A 27853-nucleotide genomic window follows, 5' to 3' on the forward strand; every position below is an offset into this window, starting at 1 on the left:
ATCAGTACTACCTGTATTAAATGTCATGTATGTTGTGTATGTCATAAATGTCATTATGAATTGAAAATGGGGGACCCTGATGCCTGATGTGAATGAATGAATGAATGAAAACTTTATTTAACAGATTGCAGAATGGGTACAATACAGTATGGCTCAGTACATACAATTGTTAAGGGGATGCAGACCTGAGAAAGACGTTTGTCTTGTTTCCATCAGGGTCCCCCATTTTCATTTCATATAGACATTTATGACATACACAACATACATGACATTTATGGCATAGGGACATGTAGGTATTTAGTACTGATACATTTGTGACATAAGCGGTATTCCAATATACAGTACTGTTACCCCTAGATCCTGACAGAGTATATACATATGATGGGGAGGGGACTGTACATTAGGAGGGGGTGGGTGGGTGGGAGGGAAATATACATACGGCGGGGAGGGAATATATACATGCGGTGGGGAGGAGACTGTCTATTAGGAGGTGGTGGGGGTTTTGGGCATTTACGGTGGCCAGTTTCGAATTGCAGCCTCCCGTAGGTGCTCTTTAAGAGCGGTTTTGAATGTGGGCAGGGATTCACATTCCTTTACAGCTTTGGGTAGGGCGTTCCACATTGTTGTGGCATAATTGCGAAACGTGTTTAGTCCCTTGTTTGAGCCGAATCTGGGTTTAACATGATTTGTTGAGCTTCCTCTGGTGTAGTGGTTGTGGTATTCACTGACCTTTGGGAAGTATTTTGACATGTACATGGGCACCCCGGTCGTATAGTGTATCTTGAAGACCAGGCCCATTGCAAGTTGCTGTACTCTGTCGTCTACTCTAAGCCATCCTAGGTTGTCAAAGTGGGCAGGGGTGAGGTGGGTTCTGGGGTTCAGGTCAAGTAGTAGTCTGACCAGTTTGTTTTGTGATGTTTGTAATTTTGTTTTAAGCGCCTTTGAGGTGCTTTGGTACCATGAGGTGCACGCATAGTCATAGTACCCTTGAATGAGTGCTCCTGCCAGAGTCTTCAGGGTATTCTTGTTTACCAGAGAGGAGATCCGGTACAAGAATCTAGTTTGTTGGTTGACTTTTTTTATTACATTGGATGCCATTTTGTCACAGGAAAGATTTGCCTCTAGGATGGAACCCAGGTAGGTAATTTCGTCTTTCCTTGTGACAATATTGTCACCCACTGTAACTGAGAAGCCGTCGGTCTTGCTGAGTTTGTTATTTGAACCGAAGAGAATGGACTCTGTTTTGCCCATGTGTAATGATAGTTTGTTATCAGCGAGCCATATGCAGATTTTGCCTAGTTCCGTGCTGAGGGTTTTTTCAACCTGCAATTTGTTCTTGTCAGAGACCAGCAGGGCTGAGTCGTCCGCAAACAGGAACAAGTTGCAGTCACAGGCTGACGACATGTCATTTGCATAAATTAGGAAGAGTAGCGGTCCTAGTATGCTTCCTTGTGGAACACCACAGCTCACTGTGAGGGGGGGGGATAGAGTACCGTTTACCTCTACCATCTGTTCTCTCCCCTCCAGGTAGGATTGCATCCAGCTCACTGATAAGCTATCAAAACCAATTGCCTTTAGCTTGTCCATTAGAATGGAGTGATTGACAGTGTCGAAGGCCTTTTGTAGGTCCAGCATGACCATGCCGCAGTATTTGCCCGCGTCCACCTCTTGTTTGATGTGGTCGTTCAAATAGAGGAGGCATGTGTCAGTGGAGTGGGACGTTCTGAAGCCAGATTTGAATTTGTAGATTAGATTTTTTTCCGCCAGGTACTTTTCGACCTGTTCGTAGACTATTTTCTCCATGACTTTCGAGATGGAGGTAAGAATAGAAACAGGGCGGTAGTTGCCTGGGTCTAATTTGCTGCCCTTTTTGTGCAGAGGGGTCACTCTCGCAATTTTGAAGTCCTTGGGGACGTGCCCCTGTTTTATAGAGAGGTTTATTATGTGTGTGATGACTGGGGTGATGGCGGCTGCTGCGTCTCTGAGGAATTTGGAGGGGATGTTGTCATGGCCAGTGGCCTTGTTTGGTTGGAGGGCGCTCAATTTTTTGAGTACCTCATCGGTTGTTACCATTTCAAGTTTGAAGTCGTCTTTGTGGACCCCTAGGTTTTTGTAGTATGCTACTATATAATGCCCTGAGTGGGAGGGTAGTTTGTTTACCAGTGTTGTGGCTATGTTTGTGAAGAAGATGTTTAAGTAATTGGCTACATCCAGCTTGTCCGTGATGAGCGTGTTGTCCGTCTTTATGTTTATGTTTGAGAACCTGGTTTTAAGTTTTTTACTGCAGCCTAGTTGATTATTGAGTAATTTCCAAAGTTCGCAGTTTTTTTTTTTTGTTTTCCTCAGTTTTGTCGTTGATGACATTTCTTTTTGCGGTTCTGATCATGGTGTTTACGTCATTTCTTAGTCTGTTTCTTTGAATTTTTAGTTCAACCACGTGGGCTTGGAGTTCACTGTTTGAGCTTTTGGAAAGCTTTGTCTGACTTTTATGAAGTTCAGAGCATTTTTTGTCTCTGGTTTTCATAGCGGCCAGTATTTCAGTGTGTATCCATGGCTCAGCGCGATTTTTAACCCTGGTGGTTCTTATGGGTGCCATGTTGTTGAGTATTGCTGTGAATTTGGTTTTGAATCCAAGCCATGTTTCTTCAACCTGTGTACCACTGAGTTCATCTGACCAGTCCAAGCTCCCCAGTTCTAGGTTAAAGGCCTCTCTAGAGTAAGTTTTGAGGTCTCTAGATGTGACTGTTTTGTGACAGTCGGCCTTCTGTTTTAGCTTTTTGCGGGTACAGAAAATCATATAATGATCACTTAACCCGCATGCTATCACCCCTTTATTGGAGATCATTGACTTGTCAGAGGTCAAAATGAGGTCAATGGTGGTTTGTGTCGAATCACATACCCTTGTGGGTTGGGTGATTAGCTGGCTGAAACCGTGCAGATCAGAAAATCTACTGAAGGCCTTGAAGACGGGTGCTGCTTTACGCAGCATATCCGTGTTCCAGTCCCCAATAAGAATTTTTTCTACCCCCTCCACCCCAGCTAAACACCCATCAAGTGTGTCATAAAAGCCACTCTGTTCTGGTGGTCTATAGATTGTGCCTACTAGTACTGGTTTCGCCCTGTCTAATAAGATTTCAATCCAAACAGTTTCAATTTCATCATGGTTAAGGTCAGTACGGTTGATGTATTTGGTATCCTTGTGTATATACACACACACGCCACCTGTAAACAAGACAAACGTCTTTCTCTGGTCTGCATCCCCTTAACAAGTGTGTGTATTGAGCCGTACTGTATTGTACCCATTCTGCAATCTGTTAATAAAGTTTTCATTCATTTATTCATTCTACACGGAACACTATGTGACACGGACCGGACCCGGAAGACAGTTTGGTGCGCCGCTAGATGTCTTCCCCCCGCTGTGTTGAGTTACCGTCGGGGCTCAGACTCAGAGGAGGCGGTGCGACAACCGACAACAAGATGTCTTCTCTCCCGCTGCTGAACGTGGCCTCGCTGCTGCTCCAGTCCGCGGAGGTGGAGGAGGACGCGCTGTACCGAGACGAGGGCCTCTGTGTGCTCGGCGTGTTCGGCAAGAGCGCCATGCAGAGCGGGGGGCCGCAGGAGGAGTCCCTCATCAACACGCTGGCGGACAAACACATCTTCCCCCTGTTCGAGGAGGCCGACCCCACCGAGGTAATGCATGATGACGTCATGATGTCATGTGTATGTTGTGTTGTATGTCATAAATGCCACTGTCAATGTCATGTGAAAGGGTTAACCTTCTGTGTTGTCGCAGTGAGAGGGTTAACCTTCTGCGTTGTCGCAGTGAGAGGGTTAACCTTCTGTGCTGTCGCAGTGAAAGGGTTAACCTTCTGTATTGTCGCAGTGAGAGGGTTAACCTTCTGTGTTGTCGCAGTGAAAGGGTTAACCTTCTGTATTGTCGCAGTGAAAGGGTTAACCTTCTGTATTGTCGCAGTGAGAGGGTTAACCTTCTGTGTTGTCGCAGTGAGAGGGTTAACCTTCTGTGTTGTCGCAGTGAGATGGTTAACCTTCTGTGTTGTCGCAGTGAGAGGGTTAACCTTCTGCGTTGTCGCAGTGAGAGGGTTAACCTTCTGTGTTGTCGCAGTGAGAGGGTTAACCTTCTGCGTTGTCGCAGTGAGAGGGTTAACCTTCTGCGTTGTCGCAGTGAGAGGGTTAACCTTCTGCGTTGTCGCAGTGAGAGGGTTAACCTTCTGTGTTGTCGCAGTGAGAGGGTTAACCTTCTGCGTTGTCGCAGTGAGAGGGTTAACCTTCTGTGTTGTCGCAGTGAGAGGGTTAACCTTCTGCGTTGTCGCAGTGAGAGGGTTAACCTTCTGTGTTGTTGCAGTGAAAGGGTTAACCTGTATTGTCGCAGTGAAAGGGTTAACCTTCTGTATTGTCGCAGTGAGAGGGTTAACCTTCTGCGTTGTCGCAGTGAGAGGGTTAACCTTCTGCGTTGTCGCAGTGAGAGGGTTAACCTTCTGTGTTGTCGCAGTGAGAGGGTTAACCTTCTGTGTTGTCGCAGTGAGAGGGTTAACCTTCTGTGTTGTTGCAGTGAGAGGGTTAACCTTCTGCGTTGTCGCAGTGAGAGGGTTAACCTTCTGTGTTGTCGCAGTGAGAGGGTTAACCTTCTGCGTTGTCGCAGTGAGAGGGTTAACCTTCTGCGTTGTCGCAGTGAGAGGGTTAACCTTCTGCGTTGTCGCAGTGAGAGGGTTAACCTTCTGTGTTGTCGCAGTGAGTAGCTCTCACTTATTTAAAGAGATTAAATTAAAATTAAATTAATAATTTAATGTTTGAGTCGAGTACTGCACGGCCATGTGTACTTAGACTTGCATGGCTTAATCTTTGAGACAAGCATATATACTACTAGCAGGATCAACCAGGTAGCCTCCATCCGAGGTGGGCCCATGCGGAACCCGGCCACCGGCACCCGGGGACGCCTTCGTGAGACGTGACCCGGGTAAATGGCGTATCTTATCGAGGGCTGGGCGATATGGCCGCCTAAATATGATATCACGATATTTTCTGACCTTTCGGCGATACACGATACACATCACGATGTTTTTCTTTTTTACCCCAAACAATTCATTATGAGGCTTACCAAGACAGTATTTGAGTTTGCAAGCTAACATTAAAGACAAAATAAAATACCCATGCATTTAGCATTTTTATATTAGATTTAGATTATTAGATTATATATTGCATATGAGATATTATATGATTTAGATATGAAATATGATGAATTGAAAATGGGGGACCCTGATGTAAACAAGACGAAAGTCTTTCTCTGGTCTGCATCCCCTTAACAATTGTATGTATTATTGAGCTGTACTGTACCCATTCTGCAATATGTTAAAGTTTTAAATCAATCAATCAATAAATAGCATTTTAGCATTTTTATGAAACTACTGTATATATGTATGTCTCTAAATGTTTTGATGAATTGAAAATGGAGGACCCTTATGTAAAAAAGCCGAAAGTCTTTTTCTGGTCTTCATCCTCCTGTACTGTATTGTACCCATTCTGCAACCTTTTAATACAGTTTTCATTCATTCATTCTGACGGAAACATAATCATTTTGATTGACAGTCGAGTCTGCCAATGACGTCACACCGCTTGCACCCGCCCTGCTGTTCTTAGCACCAATCGGCAAGCGTTATTCGTTTTTGACTTCCTGAATGTCCCGTGTGCTGAACATCAACAAAGCTACTAACGTTAGCTCCCCGCGGCCGTCGAGTAGGAGACCAGTGCTTCACAGGATGACTAAATGAGGCACAATGATTTTACTACAACGAATGTTATAATAAAAGCCTTTCCATACATCTGTCTGATTGAAAACTTTATTAACAGACCGCGGAATGGGCATATCTCAGCACAGGCTGAGATATGAACGAGTAACGTGTGGACAGATTGACGCGACACAATCCTCTTGGGCAAAACATCACGATATCCACGATACGTTGAAAAAGTGTATCGTTAATGAACTGTACCCGATATTTATATAATATCGTCATATCGCCCAGCCCTTGCCCCCTCGATAGATGCCTTCAAATCGAGGCTCAAAACCCACTTCTACCTACTAGCCTTTCCCGTTCACTGACTCATGCCCTGTTTTCCTGTGTGTTTGCCTGTGTGCCCTGGCCTGCCCTCCCATAAAACGGAGTGTGATTGTTGTCAATATGTATCTATGTGTAGCCTGGTGGTCTCTCTCTCTCCTGGTTCTCTCTCTCTCCTGGTGGTCTCTCTCTCCTGGTGGTCAACTCCTGATTATAATAATATCAGGATAATCAATGTAATGTCTGTAAATAAGCTAGACACCTGTAGGTACAGACAGCAGTACAGACAGACACCTGTAGGTACAGCTGGTGAAAAGAGTCCTTTTTCACATCTGGACTTGAGCTTTCCTCTGTCCTGCAAGTTCTTTCGCCGGTTAAGCTTAGGCACTCTTTCGAAGTTGGTTAAGGTTAGAGTTTGTCTGGCGATGGAACGCCAGCCCTGATTCCAAACTCTTAACCTCAACCAACTTCGAAAGAGTCGCCCAAGCCTAACCAGTGATAAACTAGGCGTTAGCTAGTTTGCTGCTGGTCGAGGCGGAAATGGGCGCGTCACGCGATTGGGCATAACAAAAAAGATTGTTTGTTTCCTGTTGGTTGTATTGTACCCCATTCTGCAATCTGTTAATAAATAAAGTTTTCATTCATTCATTCATCAGGACGGCGGCGGCAGTCTGATCCAGGCGTTCTACAGCCAGGAGAACCGCGTCCTGTACCTGGTCCTCACGTCGGTCTGCGACACCCGGCGCCTCCTGCACGCGTGCGAGTCCCTGAGCGCGGGCGTCAGCCACTCGGACGCGCACGACTTCTGGAAAGACGCGGACAAACAGCACTGTCTCCAGCTGCTCTACCTCTTCTCCCTGTGCCACGTCCTCCTGCTGGTCCACCCCAACTCCACCTTCGACGTCACCTACGACCGGCTGTTCCGCGCCCTGGACGCCCTGCGCCAGAAGGCCCTCCCGCTCATGCGCGCCGCCATCAAAGACTCCCCGGTGTCCAAAGAGTGGAAGGTGAACTGCCGCCCCTGTCCACCGCGTCTGCTCTTTGTGTTCCAGATGAACGGCTCGCTGAGAACCTCGGGCCCGGGCGGGAACAACAACGGGACGGAGTCGGGAAACCCGGAGAAACCCAAGAAGCACTCTCCCAGGAGGCGACTGCAGCACGCGCTGGAGGACCAGATCTATCGCATTTTCCGCAAGAGCCGCGTCCTGACCAACCAGAGTAGCAACTGCCTGTTCACCGTGCCCGCCAACCAGGCGTTCGTCTACGTGCTGCCCGGGCCGGACGAGGACCCCGTGGGCACGTTGCTCGGACAGCTGCGGTCCAACTGCGCCTTGCGCGGCAACGAACACGACGCCGCGAACGTCGTGGTGTCGGGGCCGAGGCGCTATCAGCAGATGCGTCGCGCCGCGGCCCGACAGCCCTCCTTCAACCTGGACTCCTCCGGGGGCCTCGTGTCGCTGCACGGCGGGCCGCTGGCGGACGTCAGCCTGAAGGAGTTCCTCTGGCAGCACGTGGAGCTGGTGCTGACCAAGAAGGGCTTCGACGACAGCGTGGGGCGCAACCCGCAGCCCTCGCACTTCGAGCTGCCCAACTACGCCAAGTGGGTGCAGGTGGCCTCCCAGCTCCACCAGGTAGGAGGGCTGGCTCCAGGGCGGCGATACGGGCCTCTAAATGATAATATCACGATATTTTTTTTTGCTGCTCTATCATCACGATACACGATATGTATATATTGCGATATTTTGACATGTCCTCGTCTAAAGCACTTAAAAATGCTTGATTTAACCCTTTGATGGATACGGTCACGCCAATATGATGATTATAAATAGTCCCGGCAACATATGTCTGCGTTAAACCATGAAGATGCTTTCAAAAATAATTAAATGAAAAGAGTAGTCTACTGACACACCAATACAGACATTTTTTTTATTAACATCTAAGGCCCTGTTTAGACGGAAACGCTAGCAGGTGAATCCGCAAAAATATTTTTTCGGATGTGCCTTTCGTTTATACGGAAACGGGTGAAACCGCAAAAAAGTGAGACCACCTTCCAGGGTGGAATTCCTAGAAACGATAAACCTTTGCGCGATCATCTAAACTGTCAAACCGCATAAAACGATGATGAAAGGGTTGTCAAGGCTCTCGTCGCGCCTACTGCTTACATCACAGGCATGCGCCAGTAGCCTAGAAGCGTAAACAAAGCATGTCTGATTCTATCCATGGCGATCACCTGAAGGCTACATTGGCAGTACTTTTAAATACACAAGAATCTGTCCCGCGGCGTGACTGGACCCACTGTCTGTGAGTGACTCTGCTTTGGTCCAATCACATTCCCCCACCCACAGTCTGCGAATCAGAGGCAGAGTAGGGCGGGTCTTCACAGCACGTCATGTGACATATGCGCCAATCGTGTGACAGCGGGGCTCAGTTGTCTCGAGTCGTTACAGCCTTGTCTGCACTGAGAATTCCATCCCAAAACACTAGTCTAAACGCAACATTAAAAGTGAGACCGCAAGACGACTTTTGCGGTTTCTGTTCAGACTCTCTCCGTCTAAACGTAGCCTAAGACTATTTAGATAAAAACTCTTTGGTGCCTAAAGACTTTTGCACAGTACTGTGTTTTCTATCCACTTTAGCCAAAAAATACACACGTCACACACACATATATATATATATATATATATATATATATATATATATATATATATATATATATACTGTATGGATGAGGGTTTGTGCAAAACATGATGATGATGAATAGTTTTATTTTCGGTCTTTGTTTACAGATAAATCAAAAACACACGTGTGGACTTTCAAAAGGAAAAGAAAAAATCACAAATGTACATATTCAAAGTAAGCTCACACACAAAATCCAAACTCTGTGACCGAAAAAAGGAATAGGCTGAAGCACGTGCTTATTTTTGCCTATCCTTTACAATTCTTAAAAACGAAATATGCTTTAATATAAGAAAGAGAAATTTAAAATATGCTGCAAGATATAATTTTTTTCCTTTTCTTTAAGAGAAAAAATAAAAGAGAAAATAAATGTTTGATGTTTTACTCAAAACTGTACTCCTGAATTATTTTATCCTTCAGGGCCTTTTTAAATCTCCCCTGAGAAGTACACAACTTCAACCCGTCACTAAGGCTATTCCACAATTTAACTCCCAAAATTGAAACGCATCTAGCTTTTACATCAGTTCTTACCTTTTTACATGTTTTAAGAATACACAACCCTCTTAAATTATACTTTCCTTCTCTTTAAACATCCACGATATACGTTTAAAAAGTGTACCGTCAATGAACCGTACCCGATATGTTATTTAATATGGTCATGTCGCGCCCCGGCCACCAGGTGATGATCGCCAGCACGGACGAGGACACCGCCGACCTGGCCGAGAAGGTCCAGAGCCAGCTGAAGGTGCTGGAGGGCTTCCTGGACGCCGACGAGAAGTTCTCCGAGAACCGGTGTCAGAAGGCGCTGCCGCTGGCCCACAGTGCGTACCAGTCCAACCTGCCGCACAACTACACCACCACGGTGCACAAGAACCAGCTGGCGCAGGCGCTGCGCGTGTACAGTCAGCACGCCCGCGGCGTGGCCTTCCAGCGCTACGCCCTGCAGCTCCACGAGGACTGCTACACGTTCTGGAGCAACGGGCACCAGCTGTGTGAAGAGCGCAGCCTCACCGACCAGCACTGTGTGCACAAGTTCCACCTGCTGCCTCAGGAAGGTAACGCTCCTCTCCGGTGTGTAGTAGGGCTGCAACTTATGACTATTTCGGTAGTCGACTAATCTGTCGATTATTTTTTCGATTAGTCGACTAAATCGAAAAACAATTATATTAAAAAAAAAAAAAAGATATATATATATATATTTTTTTTTTCACTACCTATCTTTGTGAAAGTGGCTTCTCAGCTCTGGTCCAGCTGAAGACGGAGCAGAGGAACAGACTGGACATTGAGCATGACCTCAGAGTTGCTTTGAGACTCTTGTCAGGACCAAACAACATCCCCAGTTATCCCATTAGTTCCCCCAAACTTACTGTCGGTCTGTTATGTTAAGCTAAGAAGTCTTCAGCTGGCTGGACCAGAGCTGAGAAGCCACTTTCACAAAGATAGGTAGTGCAAAAAGAAAAAAATAAAGAAAAAATTATAATATATATATATATATTTTTTTTAATGACTAATCGACGCAACAATATCTCGTCTGCGATTATGTCGACTAATCGTTGCAGCCCTACCTGTGTGTGTGTGTGTGTGTGTGTGTGTGTGTGTGTGTGTGTGTGTGTGTGTGTGTGTGTGTGTGTGTGTGTGTGTGTGTGTGTGTGTGTGTGTGTTCCCGTCGGGGGTTAAAAAAACGAAGGGGTTTGCAAAGGGGAGGGGACAAAGACACGTGTCCTTATGAGAAGACTGCGATCTGTATTGCGCACAAATTGTGGAAATGAAGGAATATCAAATATAAAAGCACACGTTGTTGAACTTGCTCATTGCATATTTATTAGAAAATGTTATTACAGCACTGTGTTATCAATACACATTTATAAAACTGGTCATGTTAAGCCAAAATATGTTGCAAAAAAAAAAAAAAAAACCCACTTTGGTTCGCTGGTGTAATTCTTTAGTGTGACTTGAATCCCTCCCAGGTGAGAAGCCAGAGATGGATCGCAACCCCCCCATCCTCAATCACACCAGCAGGGGGCGCTCCACCAGCTCCTGTAACTGTGGCAGGAAGCAGGCCCCCAGGGAGGACCCCTTCGACATCCAGTCTGCCAACTTTGACTTCTACCAGGTCAGTGTTCACTTCCTCCTCCCTCACCGTGCTGAGCTCCACTGTGGACCCTCCCACCCACTACACACAGACTCCTCCCACCCACTACACACGGACTCCTCCCACCCACTACACACGGACTCCTCCCACCCACTACACACAGACTCCTCCCACCCACTACACACAGACTCCTCCCACCCACTACACACGGACTCCTCCCACCCACTACACACAGACTCCTCCCACCCACTACACACAGACTCCTCCCACCCACTACACACGGACTCCTCCCACCCACTACACACAGACTCCTCCCACCCACTACACATGGACTCCTCCCACCCACTACACACGGACTTGGCTGAAAGAAGGAGCACGTTCAGTGTTAGACTAAGACTCCCTAGATGTAACTATGGATGCACAGATCGGATATTGATATGACTAAAATAGCTAGATCGGGTATCGGAGACTATTAAAAAAAATATATATATATATATGCTTTATTCAATCAATTGTATTACAATATATATATATATATATATATATATATGTAACGGATGGTATCGTGAAGCGTAGTTACGAAGGGCCGGTGCTATGGGTTAAACTCACTCTCACATCCTCAAAAGACACATAGACACGTTACAAAGCAGTGAGTTCACCTCTTGGTATAGCGGTCTGTGTTGTTGCCCGCGGTGTGGGAGACCGGGGTTCAACTCTCACTCGGGGCATCGAAGTTTGAGGTGACGTTGTCACAACCGTTACATATATATATGTACAGATGACAACATTTAGTTTCACTAAGTTAGGAAAGTAATGTTTTAAGCCAAGCCTGATGTTGCCTTGCACAAAAGAATGAGGCACACAGTGAGGCATACGGTTTATTAATAGAACAATGGGTATCGGATCGGTACTACTCGGTATCGGCCGATAGCCAAAGCCCAGGTATCGGTATCGGGACTGAAAAGTCGGATCGGTGCATCGCATCCCTAGATGTAACACTGAACGGCACAGGAAGTCCTTCATTCCGACAGCCAACCGACTCTATAACGCATCACTGTGCCTCACTGAGCACAGGGTGACCTGAGCGTACAGCCTGGTGACCTGACCGTACAGCCTGGTGACCTGACCGTACAGCCCTCATTGAGCACAGGGTGACCTCTGACCTGACCGTACAGCCCTCACTGAGCACAGGGTGACCTGACCGTACAGCCTGGTGACCTGACCAGCGTTTCCGTTAGCCGGTAATTACCGGTATTTGACCGGCAAAATCTGTTGAAGTCCGACATATTTAATCTCTCCGGTCATAATGTCCGGTGAAAATAATTCCCTCTAAACACAATTAGATTATTTGAATTGTATTAAAATAGGCTAAAATTAAATAGCCTATGCGATGAACGAAACAAACAATCATTACATTTGTTTCATCGTTGCTTCACCAAGCAGCCGGTCTAATAATAACATCCTGTTGTCAGCGCGAGCTGGCTGCTGATATATTTGCGAGAAGCATCCATCTGCCGGCCGGCAGGGTGCAGTACTCCAATTCAGCCATTGGCAATTCAGCTGTTGGGTGGGGGCGCTGCTGAGCGGTTTCCAGACCGGACCTAAAAACACTGCTGCTCCATGCTTCACGTAAATATATCAGCAGCCAGCTCGCGCTGACAACAGGATGTCATTATTAGACCGGCTGCTTGGTGAAGCAACGATGAAACAAATGATTGTTTCGTTCATCGCATAGGCTATTTAATTTTAGCCTATTTTAATACAATTCAAATAATCAAATTGTGTTTAGAGGGAATTATTTTCACAGGACATTATGACCAGCACCAAGTCATTGGGAGGTGGAGATATACATCACGCAAACCCACGATAATGTTGCCGTCTCTCTCTGCCAAATTTCTCAGTTCTTCGCTTGATATAATTAATACAAATGTCCAATATAACGGAATTCGTTAGCTCATAAAAATGTGATTATAACAGACTGCTGTTTATTAAGGTCGGGCAGACTGCCCACCGACACCTCAAGTCGGCAGCAGCACGAAGTCTCGAGGGACTTATTTTATTTGGAATATATTAATGACTGTATATACGCAAAAGTAGCCTAGTTTTAAGTTAAAATATTATAAATGCCTTGATGATGTCATTCTTTATATAGGCCTATCAATTGTTTTTAAGCTCAATAAACTCTGACCGAAATTTATCCCATTTGTCCGGTAGATTGAAATCTACCGGACACTCAGACCTGCAAAAAAAAATTCTAACGGAAACCCTGGACCTGACCGTACAGCCATCACTGAGCACAGGGTGACCTGACCGTACAGCCTGGTGACCTGACCGTACAGCCTGGTGACCTGAGCGTACAGCCTGGTGACCTGAGCGTACAGCCTGGTGACCTGACCGTACAGCCTGGTGACCTGACCGTACAGCCTGGTGACCTGACCGTACAGCCTGGTGACCTGACCGTACAGCCTGGTGACCTGACCGTACAGCCTGGTGACCTGACCGTACAGCCTGGTGACCTGACCGTACAGCCTGGTGACCTGACCGTACAGCCTGGTGACCTGACCGTACAGCCCTCACTGAGCACAGGGTGACCTGACCGTACAGCCCTCACTGAGCACAGGGTGACCTCTGACCTGACCGTACAGCCTGGTGACCTGACCGTACAGCCTGGTGACCTGACCGTACAGCCTGGTGACCTGAGCGTACAGCCTGGTGACCTGACCGTACAGCCTGGTGACCTGACCGTACAGCCTGGTGACCTGACCGTACAGCCTGGTGACCTGACCGTACAGCCTGGTGACCTGACCGTACAGCCTGGTGACCTGACCGTACAGCCCTCACTGAGCACAGGGTGACCTGACCGTACAGCCCTCACTGAGCACAGGGTGACCTGACCGTACAGCCACAGGGTGACCTCTGACCTGACCGTACAGCCTGGTGACCTGACCGTACAGCCACAGGGTGACCTGACCGTACAGCCACAGGGTGACCGGACCGTACAGCCCTCACTGAGCACAGGGTGACCTCTGACCTGACCGTACAGCCCTCACTGAGCACAGGGTGACCTCTGACCTGACCGTACCGCCTGGCGGCCAAATCTTCCTGGACACTTAAATGTTACACTTCTCACAATTTTCCTCGACACCTTTCACTTTACATTTTCACACTTATTACTGTACATTTTACTGTATATTTCTCGATATTTTTGGCTGGATAGTTGTATATTTAAGATTTTAGAATGTATATACATACCACAATGTATGTCCCGGACCATATATATATATTTTTTTTATTCTTATTTCTATTTTAGTCATATTGACTAAATGTTTATTGTTGTTCAATGTGAGCGATCTGTAGTGCCGAATTTCCCTCTGGATTATTAAAGGATTTCTATTCTATACCTTCAAATCAAATGTATGTGTTAAAGCCCGAGATCACATGGAATAGCCCCCATGGGCTGAAAAAAAGATCAAAAACAAAAAACACCATAAAATCCAAATATGCAACACTTTTCCCAATGAAGATAAGGAATGACCCACTAAAAACCTAGTAGGAGAGAGAAAAAGCACCACCGGTGGCGTGGAGGATTGAAACCTCAGGTGGGCTGTTCAAAGGAGGATCCCCCCAACTTGGATGTCGGTGATGATATAGTGTTGCAGTGGATGATGGATGGATGGGGAATAGAAGTTAGAACAGGCGAATAATTGGTATGAATGTATATATACTAGAGGTGGGCATAGATTAATGTTTTTAATCTAGATTAATCTATCTGCAATCCTGGATTTAATCTAGATTAATCTAGATTAAAATGGCTAAAAAAAAAAAAAAAAAAAAACCTGCCGAAGGCATTCAAAATATGTGTGTTCTACCCAAATAATGACCAGAAGTAAGTCCTTACTTTTTCTTTCCTCCCTATGTTTCTCAGGCCAGGTGGCCCATTACACCATGAGCCCATCTCCCGTTTCCAAAATGCATTACAGACTGTTTGAAAAAGCTGTTTTGCTATGATAATTGGTAATGAAATATCAAAATAATGTTCAATAAGATGTACTTGTGTTTAATAAGTTGTTTTATTCAGAAGTTAACACAAATAAATAATATTACCAGTACAGTACAGTATCTAGCACTCTCAGGAGCAAAACAGAAAGAAGCATTTCAAACTTGAACTATGTGACATGGCTTGAATCAACTGCTCCAGTGGAGTTGCTCAGTGGCCAATGGTGTCAGACTGTGGTTGTACTGGGCAGCTCCCAGGTGTGAATGGAACTGTGTGAATGTGAAGCAGGGCGTTCCTGAAAAAGAGCATCTGTGCTCAGCGAACCTACCCTGGGTAAATAAAGGTACAATTTTTTTTTCTTTTTTTAGATTAATGCGTTAATTATATTATCGCGCGATACTAGTATAGCGTTAACGCCGTTAACGGCCCAGCTCTAATATATACATACATGTAATGAAACACATACTCACTGTATAAATATACAGGGTAATAGTATCTAAGGTACATAAGAACATTAAAAAAAAATTATAAATGGAGCTAAGGACAACAATAAAAAATAAAATATAAAAAACGTCAGTAGTTTCAGTGTAAAATGGGCTGTAGAAGGCAGCGGCCTGATCTCCAACCTGCCAAAGTCAGCCCACGTCACCCCACTTCTTAGAGAGCTGTGCTGGCTTCCCATTGCCGCAAGAATCCGCTTCAATGTCCTTGACCTGCGTACCGTGCAGCGAAGGGAATGCTTCTCTTAACCCTTTCAGTGCCACGGACAACATTACTCGTTTTATCAGCCCCCCCCCCCCCTGTTGAGTGCCCACGACGACAAATATCGTTTTATTGTTTTATTAGCGATCTGAATTCATATTTCATCAACCGAGTCTCCCGTTGGTACAGCAGCCCCTACAGGTGCTCAGAATGGGGGAAAAAGCGCCCCCTATCGTCTATCCCTGTGTAACTGCAGGTCAGTCGCTTAGACTGACCTGGGATCTGTAGATATGTAGAGGCGGAGCCAGCTGGCTCCTTGTGCTGGCAAGAAGTCTGATCAACATGGAAGTGATTGCGGGACGGGAATCAGCCTGGAATATATATTCACAGCAGCCAATAATCAATCAATAAGCATGATCGATATTTGGAATGGCGATCAGGAATTGGAATGATCTTTTTGGAGAACATCTGATCTGAGGTAAGGAATCTATTTTACCAGTCTTGGGATAATCAGAGTTGTATTCGCTGAGATCTCAACGTTTGCCCTATGTGTCTGTGTGTGCGCGATTGCTGATGAGGAAATAAGATTATAGATTTTCAGCTTGCGTCTATAGCGTGCATACGTACACATATACTATCGATAATATAGCATTTATTTGAAAACTATTCATAAATAGGCGGAAAAATTACCGTTTTTGTGTATTCTAGAATATTCCGGTAAAGGGCGATTATCATGGAATCTTTATATTTTCCTTGAAAACGAGGGCTTTTCAAAATGCTATAAAACGAAAATGAACCGATAAAAAAACAATCCGCGGGAGCTCCAGTAGCTCACCGCATATCTCGGCGCTATTTCTGCGTCGGGGAAAACCGTGCTGCGTCACGGATCTGGGGGACTCGAGTTCGATTCCCGGACCCGCCGTCATTTCCCAGAATGTCTTCCCCTGATCTATATCCCGTTTCAACCTATATCGACTGTCGGTCATGCTTGACCAGAAAAGCGATAAACGCTAAAAAAAAAAAAAAAAAAATCCGCTTCGACAATGTTGACTGCAAACGAGTCATTGATAAGCGACGGGCAGATTAGACAGGGCGACAGTGGCTCGGGAGGTAGAGCAGTCGTCTGGCAATCCGGAGGTTCCCGGTTCGATTCCCGCTCCTCCCGGGCAGCGTGTCGATGTGTCCTTGAGCAAGACACTTAACCCCTAATTGCTCCCGATGAGCAGGTTGGCACCTTGCATGGCCGTCGGTGTGTGAATGTGTGAGTGAATGGGTAAAAATGTGAGTAACAAATTGTAAAGCGCTTTGGATAAAAGCGCTATATAAAAAAGCCATTTACCATTTACCATTTAGACACATAGCCATAATTTAAAACATAGATTAGGCGTTTTTAACGCTAACATTGAAGTGGATGGTGGCATTCAACGGGTAAATCAAGGTTAATCTGCCCGTCGCTTATCAATGACTTGTTTGCAGTCAACATTGTCAAAACGGATTGTTTTTTAATCGGTTCATATCCTTTTTATAGCATTTCGAAAAGCTATCGTTATCTCAAAATTTTTCGGAAAATTGAAATATTACCCCATAAACGGCATTTACTGGAATATTCTAGAATACACAAAATTTTTTGTAATTTTTCGGCCTATTTATGATTGTTTTCAAATAAACTCTAGATTATCTATAGTATATGTGTACTTATGCACGCTATAGAGGCGGGCTGAAAAATCGATTCTCTTATTTCCTCATCAGCAAACACAGCCACACACAGCATAGGGCAAACGCTTATATCTCCGTGAAAACAGGTCTGATTATCCTAAGACTGGTCAAATAGATTCCTTACCTGAGATCAGATGTTATCCAAAAAGATTATTCCAATTCCTGATCGCCATTCCAAATATCGATCACGCTTATTGATTAGTGTTGGTACTGTAAATACATAATCGTCGCTGTTCTGAGGGCCGGCGATCACTTGGTCTCTTCAGATGCCTTGACGGAAAAATAAAATGAGCAAACTAACCACTCCCCCTGCATCAATCTGAGCTGATGGGGTGCAGTTACACAGGGAGAGATGATAGGGGGCGGTATCTCCCCAATTGAGCTCAGAGCAGCACTAACCAGAGGCTCGATTGATGAAATATTAGTGGGGCGGCGTGGCTCAGGGGTAGAGCGGAGCGTCCAATGATCAAAGGGTTGGTGGTTCGAATCCCGCTCAAGCCCATGTCCATCCCATTGCCGTTGTGTCCTTGGGCAAGACACTTAACCTACTTGCCTCGTATGAATGTGTATGCATGTGAATGAATGTTGGTGGTGGTCGGAGGGGCCGTAGGCGATGATTATTCGCCACGCTTCCGTGAGTCTGCCTCAGGGCAGCTCTGGCTGCAATTGTAGCTTACCACCACCGGTATGACTGTGTATGAACGAATAATGGACTCTGTGAAGCGCTCTGAGTCAGAGAAGAGCGCTATATAAAATCCAATCCATTATTATTATTATTATTAAATATGAATTCAAATCGCCAATAAAAATAAATACGGCAAACGAACGACATTTCGCGTCGTCGGCACTCAATGGGGGGGTCTGATAAGACGACAATTGTTGTGGCTGGCACTCAAAGTGTTAACTACTAGGGATGGGACTTTCTAGCAAAAGTGCTATTCGAAAATCGCTGGTTCTTGAGATTGAATATTCGAATATTCAAACCCCCCCCCCCCCCCCCAACCAACCAAAAACAAATAAATTTTTTTTATTAAAAATATATTCTTTTCTGTTTCAGTTTAAATTCAGTTAAAATGTTCAGTTTCAGTTAAATTCAGTTGTTCTTTTTAATAGAATGGATCATTAAAATCAAAGGGTATTGCACATAAATAGGCACTTCTATCAACCGGTTTTAATAAACAAACAGACACAGTAGCACGTGCATCTTTTTGATCAATTAGGCCGTCTCTAAATATAAACAGGAATGAAATAAGAATGGTTTGCTAAAATTTTTTTATACTTTTTTATTCTTTTTTTTCTGACATGAAAATCTAATGTAGATATGGGATCGAATATTCGATCCCATCCCTATTAACTACACACCCTCAGACCACTCCCATCCACGCTCCAGGGCGGGTCATCAAAGAGAAGCAGGCTACTCTCGGTCCTCGCTCCACAACGGTGGAACAAACTTCCCACCACAGTCGGGGACAGCTGACCAATTTTCCGCCTTCTACTAAAAACGTCCTCAATCAATATCAGAAATTAATTTCTTCTTTTTCTTTTTTAACTAACCTTTGTATTGTCTTTTACACTTTGCTACTAAATAATCTTCCTTGCCTTTATTACTACCTACATACTATAATACTATATTAGGGCTGGGAGATATAACGATAACGATAATTATCGCAATATATTTTAATAATCAATATTTAAAAGAAATAAAATTATCAGGGCAGTTTTAAAACCAGAGACAGTGGACAGACTTGTCTTTCTTGCCTGCAACTTAAAGTAATGTGCTCAGTCCAAATGTGCTTGTCCAAATGACAATACTGACCAAATTGAGATTTATTTATTTATTTTGTCCATTTATTTTGTTTGCTCTCTAATTTAAAATACAGTTTGAAACCGTCTGTACACACTAGGCTATGTGTGCTAGCAGAACTAGACTCCAGTCACGAGTCACGGTGCACATGTGCGGTGGTTTGTCCACCAACAAAGCACCAAAAGATGGAAAATAAACTAGCCAGAACTGTTCAACTCCCCTGGAGCCACAGCCAGCAGAGAAGCCGGTTTACTTTCACTTTTAAACCAGCTGCAGCCTGAGAACTGGAGTGTGAGGGGATGTAACACTAAAGATGGAGCCTGAGAACTGGAGTGTGAGTGGATGTAACACTAAAGATGGAGCCTGAGAACTGGAGTGTGAGGGGATGTAACACTAAAGATGGAGCCTGAGAACTGGAGTGTGAGGGGATGTAACACTAAAGATGGAGCCTGAGAACTGGAGTGTGAGGGGATGTAACACTAAAGATGGAGCCTGAGAACTGGAGTGTGAGGGGATGTAACACTAAAGATGGAGCCTGAGAACTGGAGTGTGAGGGGATGTAACACTAAAGATGGAGCCTGAGAACTGGAGTGTGAGGGGATGTAACACTAAAGATGGAGCCTGAGAACTGGAGTGTGAGGGGATGTAACACTAAAGATGGCGGCAACGACAAAGAATTGCTGCAAAATAAACATACATCTGTTTTTCTAAATACTTATAGCAATATCGATAATTATCGATATCGAGTGATATGATATTGTTATCGATATCGTTATCACGATTTTTAATTTTTGGCCATATCGCCCACGTGCCCGGCCCTACACTATATATGTCTTCACTACTACGCACTCGAGACTGTAGCACCCAAGTTCAACACTGTTTGACGCACATTGTTACCTTACATTGCACCCTTCCTTCCTGCTGACCTGTTGTACAGAACTTGTAAGTCGCTTTGGATATAAAAGTGTAGCAGCTGCTAAATGACTAAATGACTCAAATGTAAATGTAACGGACCGACGTGTTCCCCCCCCCCCCCCCCCCTGTCTAGATGTTGGAGGAGAAGTGCTGCGGGAAGCTGGAGAGGCTCGACTTCCCCGTGTTCCAGCCCAGCACGCTGGACCCGGCGCCGGGCTGCAGCGAGGCCACGCAACCCCCCTCGGAGTCCTCCGGGACCGGGGAGGGGGAGAGGCCCAAGGACCCCGCGGCCACCCCCGCGGCCACTCTCACACCTCCGCCTGTTCCCGCGCCCACGCCTATGCCCGCACCCACGCCTATGCCCGCACCCACGCCCGCTCCCACGACCACGCTCACACCCACGACCACTCTCACGCCCCCCGCGCCCGCGCCCACGACCACCGGCACCATAGCAGCCCACAGCCACACCCCGGGGGAGAGCACCGGCCTCAGCCTGGCGCTCAGCCTGGGCCAGTCCACGGACAGCCTGGGGCCCTACGCGGACGGGGACGGGAGCAGCGACGCCCCCCCGGCGCCCCCCCCCCACCACAAGAGGCCCAGCCTGGTGGACCGGCAGCCGTCCACGGTGGAGTACCTGCCCGGCATGGTGCACTCGGGCGGCCCCAAGGGCCTGCTGCCCAAGTTCTCCAGCTGGTCCCTGGTGAAGCTGGGCTCGGCCAAGTCCTACAACCCCCACACGGGTCTGGACCAGCCGGGCTTCCTGCCCGGCTCCGCCTTCCTGCTGCCGTGGGACCTGGTGCTCCGCTCGCGCGCCGAGGAGGAGCTGCCGGAGCCGCTGGACGGGTGCCCCTCCGCGTGGCCCACCCCCTCCGTCAAGGCGCCGGTGGGGAAGCGGGGCAGCGCCGCCGCCGCCGGGGGGGGGGGGCCGGGCAGCAGCAGCAGGGGGGCGGGGGGCCGCCGCCGGGAGGACGTGGCGCGCGTCTTCGTGGGGTTCGAGTACGAGGATGGCCGGGGCCGCCGCTTCCTCAGCTCGGGGCCGGACAAGATGGTGAAGGGGGGGGGGGGGCCCGGCGGCACGGGGCCCGGCGGGGCCAAGGAGCCCGCCACCCGGGTGCTGAACACCGACATGCCCCTCTACATCCCCTCGCCCGCCCAGGGCCGCGGGCTGAAGCCCCACTACGCCCAGCTGTCGCGGCTCTTCGTCGTGGTGCCCGACGCCCCGCTGGAGATCACCCTCAACCCACAGGTACAGTAGGAGCAGCTCTCTGACCCGCAGGTACAGTAGGGAGGAGCTCTCTGACCCACAGGTACAGTAGGGAGGAGCTCTCCACCCCACAGGTACAGTAGCAGCTCTCTGACCCACAGGTACAGTAGGGAGGAGCTCTCTGACCCACAGGTACAGTAGGGAGGAGCTCTCCACCCCACAGGTACAGTAGGGAGGAGCTCTCCACCCCACAGGTACAGTAGGGAGGAGCTCTCCACCCCACAGGTACAGTAGGGAGGAGCTCTCTGACCCACAGGTACAGTAGGAGCAGCTCTCTGACCCACAGGTACAGTAGGGAGGAGCTCTCCACCCCACAGGTACAGTAGGAGCTCTCCACCCCACAGGTACAGTAGGGAGGAGCTCTCTGACCCACAGGTACAGTAGGGAGCAGCTCTCCACCCCACAGGTACAGTAGCAGCTCTCTGACCCACAGGTACAGTAGGGAGGAGCTCTCTGACCCACAGGTACAGTAGGGAGGAGCTCTCCACCCCACAGGTACAGTAGGGAGGAGCTCTCCACCCCACAGGTACAGTAGGGAGGAGCTCTCCACCCCACAGGTACAGTAGGAGCTCTCCACCCCACAGGTACAGTAGGGAGGAGCTCTCTGACCCACAGGTACAGTAGGGAGGAGCTCTCCACCCCACAGGTACAGTAGGAGCTCTCTGACCCGCAGGTACAGTAGGAGCTCTCTGACCCCACAGGTACAGTAGGAGCTCTCTGACCCCACAGGTACAGTAGCAGCTCTCTGACCCACAGGTACAGTAGGAGCTCTCTGACCCACAGGTACAGTAGCAGCTCTCTGACCCACAGGTACAGTAGGAGCTGTCTGACCCACAGGTACAGTAGGAGCTCTCTGACCCACAGGTACAGTAGGGAGGAGCTCTCCACCCCACAGGTACAGTAGGAGCTCTCTGACCCGCAGGTACAGTAGGAGCTCTCTGACCCCACAGGTACAGTAGGAGCTCTCTGACCCCACAGGTACAGTAGCAGCTCTCTGACCCACAGGTACAGTAGGAGCTCTCTGACCCACAGGTACAGTAGCAGCTCTCTGACCCACAGGTACAGTAGGAGCTGTCTGACCCACAGGTACAGTAGGAGCTCTCTGACCCACAGGTACAGTAGGAGCTCTCTGACCCACAGGTACAGTAGGAGCTGTCTGACCCACAGGTACAGTAGGAGCTCTCTGACCCACAGGTACAGTAGGAGCTCTCTGACCCACAGGTACAGTAGGAGCTCTCTGACCCACAGGTACAGTAGGGAGGAGCTCTCTGACCCACAGGTACAGTAGGAGCTCTCTGACCCACAGGTACAGTAGGAGCTCTCTGACCCACAGGTACAGTAGGGAGGAGCTCTCTGACCCACAGGTACAGTAGGAGCTCTCTGACCCACAGGTACAGTAGGGAGGAGCTCTCTGACCCACAGGTACAGTAGGGAGGAGCTCTCCACCCCACAGGTACAGTAGGAGCTCTCTGACCCACAGGTACAGTAGGGAGGAGCTCTCCACCCCACAGGTACAGTAGGGAGGAGCTCTCCACCCCACAGGTACAGTAGGGAGGAGCTCTCTGACCCACAGGTACAGTAGGGAGGAGCTCTCCACCCCACAGGTACAGTAGGAGGAGCTCTCTGACCCACAGGTACAGTAGGGAGGAGCTCTCCACCCCACAGGTACAGTAGGGAGGAGCTCTCCACCCCACAGGTACAGTAGGGAGGAGCTCTCTGACCCACAGGTACAGTAGGGAGGAGCTCTCCACCCCACAGGTACAGTAGGGAGGAGCTCTCCACCCCACAGGTACAGTAGGGAGGAGCTCTCCACCCCACAGGTACAGTAGGGAGGAGCTCTCTGACCCACAGGTACAGTAGGAGCTCTCTGACCCACAGGTACAGTAGGGAGGAGCTCTCCACCCCACAGGTACAGTAGGGAGGAGCTCTCTGACCCACAGGTACAGTAGGAGCAGCTCTCTGACCCACAGGTACAGTAGGAGCAGCTCTCTCTGACCCACAGGTACAGTAGGGAGGAGCTCTCTGACCCACAGGTACAGTAGGAGCTCTCTGACCCACAGGTACAGTAGGAGCTCTCTGACCCACAGGTACAGTAGGGAGGAGCTCTCCACCCCACAGGTACAGTAGGGAGGAGCTCTCCACCCCACAGGTACAGTAGGGAGGAGCTCTCCACCCCACAGGTACAGTAGGAGCTCTCCACCCCACAGGTACAGTAGGGAGGAGCTCTCTGACCCACAGGTACAGTAGGGAGGAGCTCTCCACCCCACAGGTACAGTAGGAGCTCTCTGACCCGCAGGTACAGTAGGAGCTCTCTGACCCCACAGGTACAGTAGGAGCTCTCTGACCCCACAGGTACAGTAGCAGCTCTCTGACCCACAGGTACAGTAGGAGCTCTCTGACCCACAGGTACAGTAGCAGCTCTCTGACCCACAGGTACAGTAGGAGCTGTCTGACCCACAGGTACAGTAGGAGCTCTCTGACCCACAGGTACAGTAGGGAGGAGCTCTCCACCCCACAGGTACAGTAGGAGCTCTCTGACCCGCAGGTACAGTAGGAGCTCTCTGACCCCACAGGTACAGTAGGAGCTCTCTGACCCCACAGGTACAGTAGCAGCTCTCTGACCCACAGGTACAGTAGGAGCTCTCTGACCCACAGGTACAGTAGCAGCTCTCTGACCCACAGGTACAGTAGGAGCTGTCTGACCCACAGGTACAGTAGGAGCTCTCTGACCCACAGGTACAGTAGGAGCTCTCTGACCCACAGGTACAGTAGGAGCTGTCTGACCCACAGGTACAGTAGGAGCTCTCTGACCCACAGGTACAGTAGGAGCTCTCTGACCCACAGGTACAGTAGGAGCTCTCTGACCCACAGGTACAGTAGGGAGGAGCTCTCTGACCCACAGGTACAGTAGGAGCTCTCTGACCCACAGGTACAGTAGGAGCTCTCTGACCCACAGGTACAGTAGGGAGGAGCTCTCTGACCCACAGGTACAGTAGGAGCTCTCTGACCCACAGGTACAGTAGGGAGGAGCTCTCTGACCCACAGGTACAGTAGGGAGGAGCTCTCCACCCCACAGGTACAGTAGGAGCTCTCTGACCCACAGGTACAGTAGGGAGGAGCTCTCCACCCCACAGGTACAGTAGGGAGGAGCTCTCCACCCCACAGGTACAGTAGGGAGGAGCTCTCTGACCCACAGGTACAGTAGGGAGGAGCTCTCCACCCCACAGGTACAGTAGGAGGAGCTCTCTGACCCACAGGTACAGTAGGGAGGAGCTCTCCACCCCACAGGTACAGTAGGGAGGAGCTCTCCACCCCACAGGTACAGTAGGGAGGAGCTCTCTGACCCACAGGTACAGTAGGGAGGAGCTCTCCACCCCACAGGTACAGTAGGGAGGAGCTCTCCACCCCACAGGTACAGTAGGGAGGAGCTCTCCACCCCACAGGTACAGTAGGGAGGAGCTCTCTGACCCACAGGTACAGTAGGGAGGAGCTCTCCACCCCACAGGTACAGTAGGGAGGAGCTCTCTGACCCACAGGTACAGTAGGAGCAGCTCTCTGACCCACAGGTACAGTAGGAGCAGCTCTCTCTGACCCACAGGTACAGTAGGGAGGAGCTCTCTGACCCACAGGTACAGTAGGAGCTCTCTGACCCACAGGTACAGTAGGAGCTCTCTGACCCACAGGTACAGTAGGGAGGAGCTCTCCACCCCACAGGTACAGTAGGGAGGAGCTCTCCACCCCACAGGTACAGTAGGGAGGAGCTCTCTGACCCACAGGTACAGTAGGGAGGAGCTCTCCACCCCACAGGTACAGTAGGAGCAGCTCTCCACCCCACAGGTACAGTAGGAGGAGCTCTCTGACCCACAGGTACAGTAGGGAGGAGCTCTCCACCCCACAGGTACAGTAGGGAGGAGCTCTCTGACCCACAGGTACAGTAGGGAGGAGCTCTCCACCCCACAGGTACAGTAGGAGGAGCTCTCCACCCCACAGGTACAGTAGGGAGGAGCTCTCCACCCCACAGGTACAGTAGGAGCAGCTCTCCACCCCACAGGTACAGTAGGAGGAGCTCTCTGACCCACAGGTACAGTAGGGAGGAGCTCTCCACCCCACAGGTACAGTAGGGAGGAGCTCTCTGACCCGCAGGTACAGTAGGGAGGAGCTCTCTGACCCGCAGGTACAGTAGGGAGGAGCTCTCCACCCCACAGGTACAGTAGGAGGAGCTCTCTGACCCACAGGTACAGTAGGGAGGAGCTCTCCACCCCACAGGTACAGTAGGGAGGAGCTCTCTGACCCGCAGGTACAGTAGGGAGGAGCTCTCTGACCCGCAGGTACAGTAGGAGGAGCTCTCCACCCCACAGGTACAGTAGGGAGGAGCTCTCTGACCCACAGGTACAGTAGGGAGGAGCTCTCCACCCCACAGGTACAGTAGGGAGGAGCTCTCCACCCCACAGGTACAGTAGGGAGGAGCTCTCCACCCCACAGGTACAGTAGGGAGGAGCTCTCCACCCCACAGGTACAGTAGGGAGGAGCTCTCCGTCTCACCAGGACGCCCAAATTGATTATGTAATAATATATGAGGTTTTGTACCAGGGACTCCCTTCTGAGAAGCTGTTTGTGGTCAGACGCTGTAAAAGACATGCTAGATACATACTACTGCCATCATGCTAGATACATACTACTGCCATCATGCTAGATACATACTACTGCCATCATGCTAGATACATACTACTGCCATCATGCTAGATACATACTACTGCCATCATGCTAGATACATACTACTGCCATCATGCTAGATACATACTACTGCCATCATGCTAGATACATACTACTGCCATCATGCTAGACACATACCACTACGTATAGATTTTTTCCCCCACCCCTACTAACTGTGTGGTTGCCCCCCCCCCCCCCCCCCAGGTGCAGCCCGGCCCCCTCCCCTGTCCCGTCTTCCACCCGGAGCAGACGGAGCTCGTGCTGCCCCCCGACGGCCTGTGGGTGCTCCGCTTCCCCTGCTCCTACGTGACGGAGCGCGGCCCCTGCTACCCCCCCAAGGAGAACCAGCCCCTCAGCAACTACAAGGTGCTGCGGGGGGTCCTGCGCGCCACCACCCTGCCCCCCCCGCCGCCGCCCCCGCAGTGAACAACGTGGATGATGATACACGGCCGGTCCGCTCCCTCTGGCGGGCTGGGGGGGGGTCTCTCCTCGACTTCCTGGGTTTCTCTTTTTAAAGGGGAGGGGGGGTCCACCACAGTGTTTACTTTCTCATCACGTCGCTTATATATAACGACGTGGGTCGATTAGGAAACTGTTGACCGCGAGAGAGGATGATCCCTACGCGGATCGATCCACCTTTGAGTCTGCGTCGAGAGACGCACGAAACAGTGTAGTTGTAAGCGGGCGGACAGTGGTCGTCCGGTAATCGGGCCCCCCCCCCCCCCGCCGGTTCGATTCCGGCTCCTCCCGCGTGGCAGTGTCCTTGAGCGAGATGCTTAACTTAACTCCCCCGGCGCTAAACTGCCCCCGATGAGCGGGTTGGCACCCCGCGCGGTGGGTGCGTGGGTGAATGGGTTGAATGTGAGACACGAGTTGTAAAGCGCTTTGAATATAGAAGCACTATGTGAATCCATTCACCGTTTAGTTGTACGAGGCTTCCTTCCTTGACCAGGCTGTCTCCCATTTCCTGGAATAGCTTTCAAAGAGTGTAAAAGTCACCTGGGTTTGACATGACTAGGGGAGGGGGGGGGGGGGGGGGGCAGAGGGGGAGATCTGGTTATGACGACTGCGAGATACACTCTCTGACATTCTGTCTGCCAACCGTTGTGTACTTCTGTCTCCCAACCTTTTCAAACACAAGTCAGTCGCTCATTAGCTTCCCAACTCTGTTGGCACTTCTATATCACTCGAGTCCTTCTGGGATACGTAGTTTTAAGAGAATCCAGCTGATTGATTGATTGATTGAAAACTTTATTAACAGATTGCAGAATGGGTACAATACAGTACAGCTCAATACACACAATTGTTAAGGGGATGCAGACCAGAGAAAGACTTTCGTCTTGTTTACATCAGGGTCCCCCATTTTCAATTCATCTGGACATATATGACATAATACATGACATACAGATAGACAGTACTGCTACATCTATACATTTATGACATACCAGATTTGCAAATACAGTACTGTTTGTGATACAGAAGGAGTCAGGAAAAGGGAGTATATACATTTGACGTAGAAACTGTACATTGGAGGAGGTTGGGTACACTGGGATATTGACAACCATACTGGGTAATCTACATTGGGGGGGGGGGGGGGGCACACTGTATATACAAGCAAAACTGTACATTGAGGGGGGGGGGGGGGGGAGACACTGTACAAACAAACAAAATTGTACATTGGACTATTGACAAAACCATACTAGGTAAATGACTGTACATTGGAGGGGGTTGGGTTAGGATATTTACAGGGGCCAGTTTTGAATTGCAGTCTCCCGTAGGTGTCCCTTGAGAGAGGTTTTGAAAGTGGGTAGTGATCCACATTCCTTTACAGCTTTGGGTAGGGCGTTCCACATTGATGTGGCATAATTGCGAAACGTGTTTAGTCCCTTATTTGAGCCGAATC

General features: G+C 49.0%; 2 protein-coding genes across 2 annotated transcripts in view; one reads left to right on the plus strand and one right to left on the minus strand.

Moving 5' to 3' along the window:
- rad51c (RAD51 paralog C) overlaps positions 1-3491 on the minus strand; it is a 74589-nt gene extending 71098 nt beyond the window's left edge. The window contains exon 1 of the mRNA XM_084338359.1: positions 3431-3491. The gene's annotated coding sequence lies outside the window, so the exon portion shown is untranslated. The remainder of the gene's footprint in view (positions 1-3430) is intronic.
- On the plus strand, positions 3437-26947 carry smg8 (SMG8 nonsense mediated mRNA decay factor). The gene is made up of 6 exons (XM_084338357.1): positions 3437-3690; positions 6728-7702; positions 9427-9802; positions 10715-10860; positions 20107-21219; positions 26155-26947. The coding sequence occupies exons 1-6, from the start codon at positions 3478-3480 to the stop codon at positions 26374-26376; spliced, it is 3045 nt and encodes a 1014-aa protein (XP_084194483.1). The 5' UTR covers positions 3437-3477; the 3' UTR covers positions 26377-26947.
- The last annotated feature ends 906 nt before the right edge of the window (positions 26948-27853 follow it).

This window comes from Notolepis coatsorum, assembly GCF_963971535.1.
Source record: "Notolepis coatsorum genome assembly, contig: SUPER_8_unloc_1, whole genome shotgun sequence".
Lineage (NCBI taxonomy): Eukaryota > Metazoa > Chordata > Actinopteri > Aulopiformes > Paralepididae > Notolepis > Notolepis coatsorum.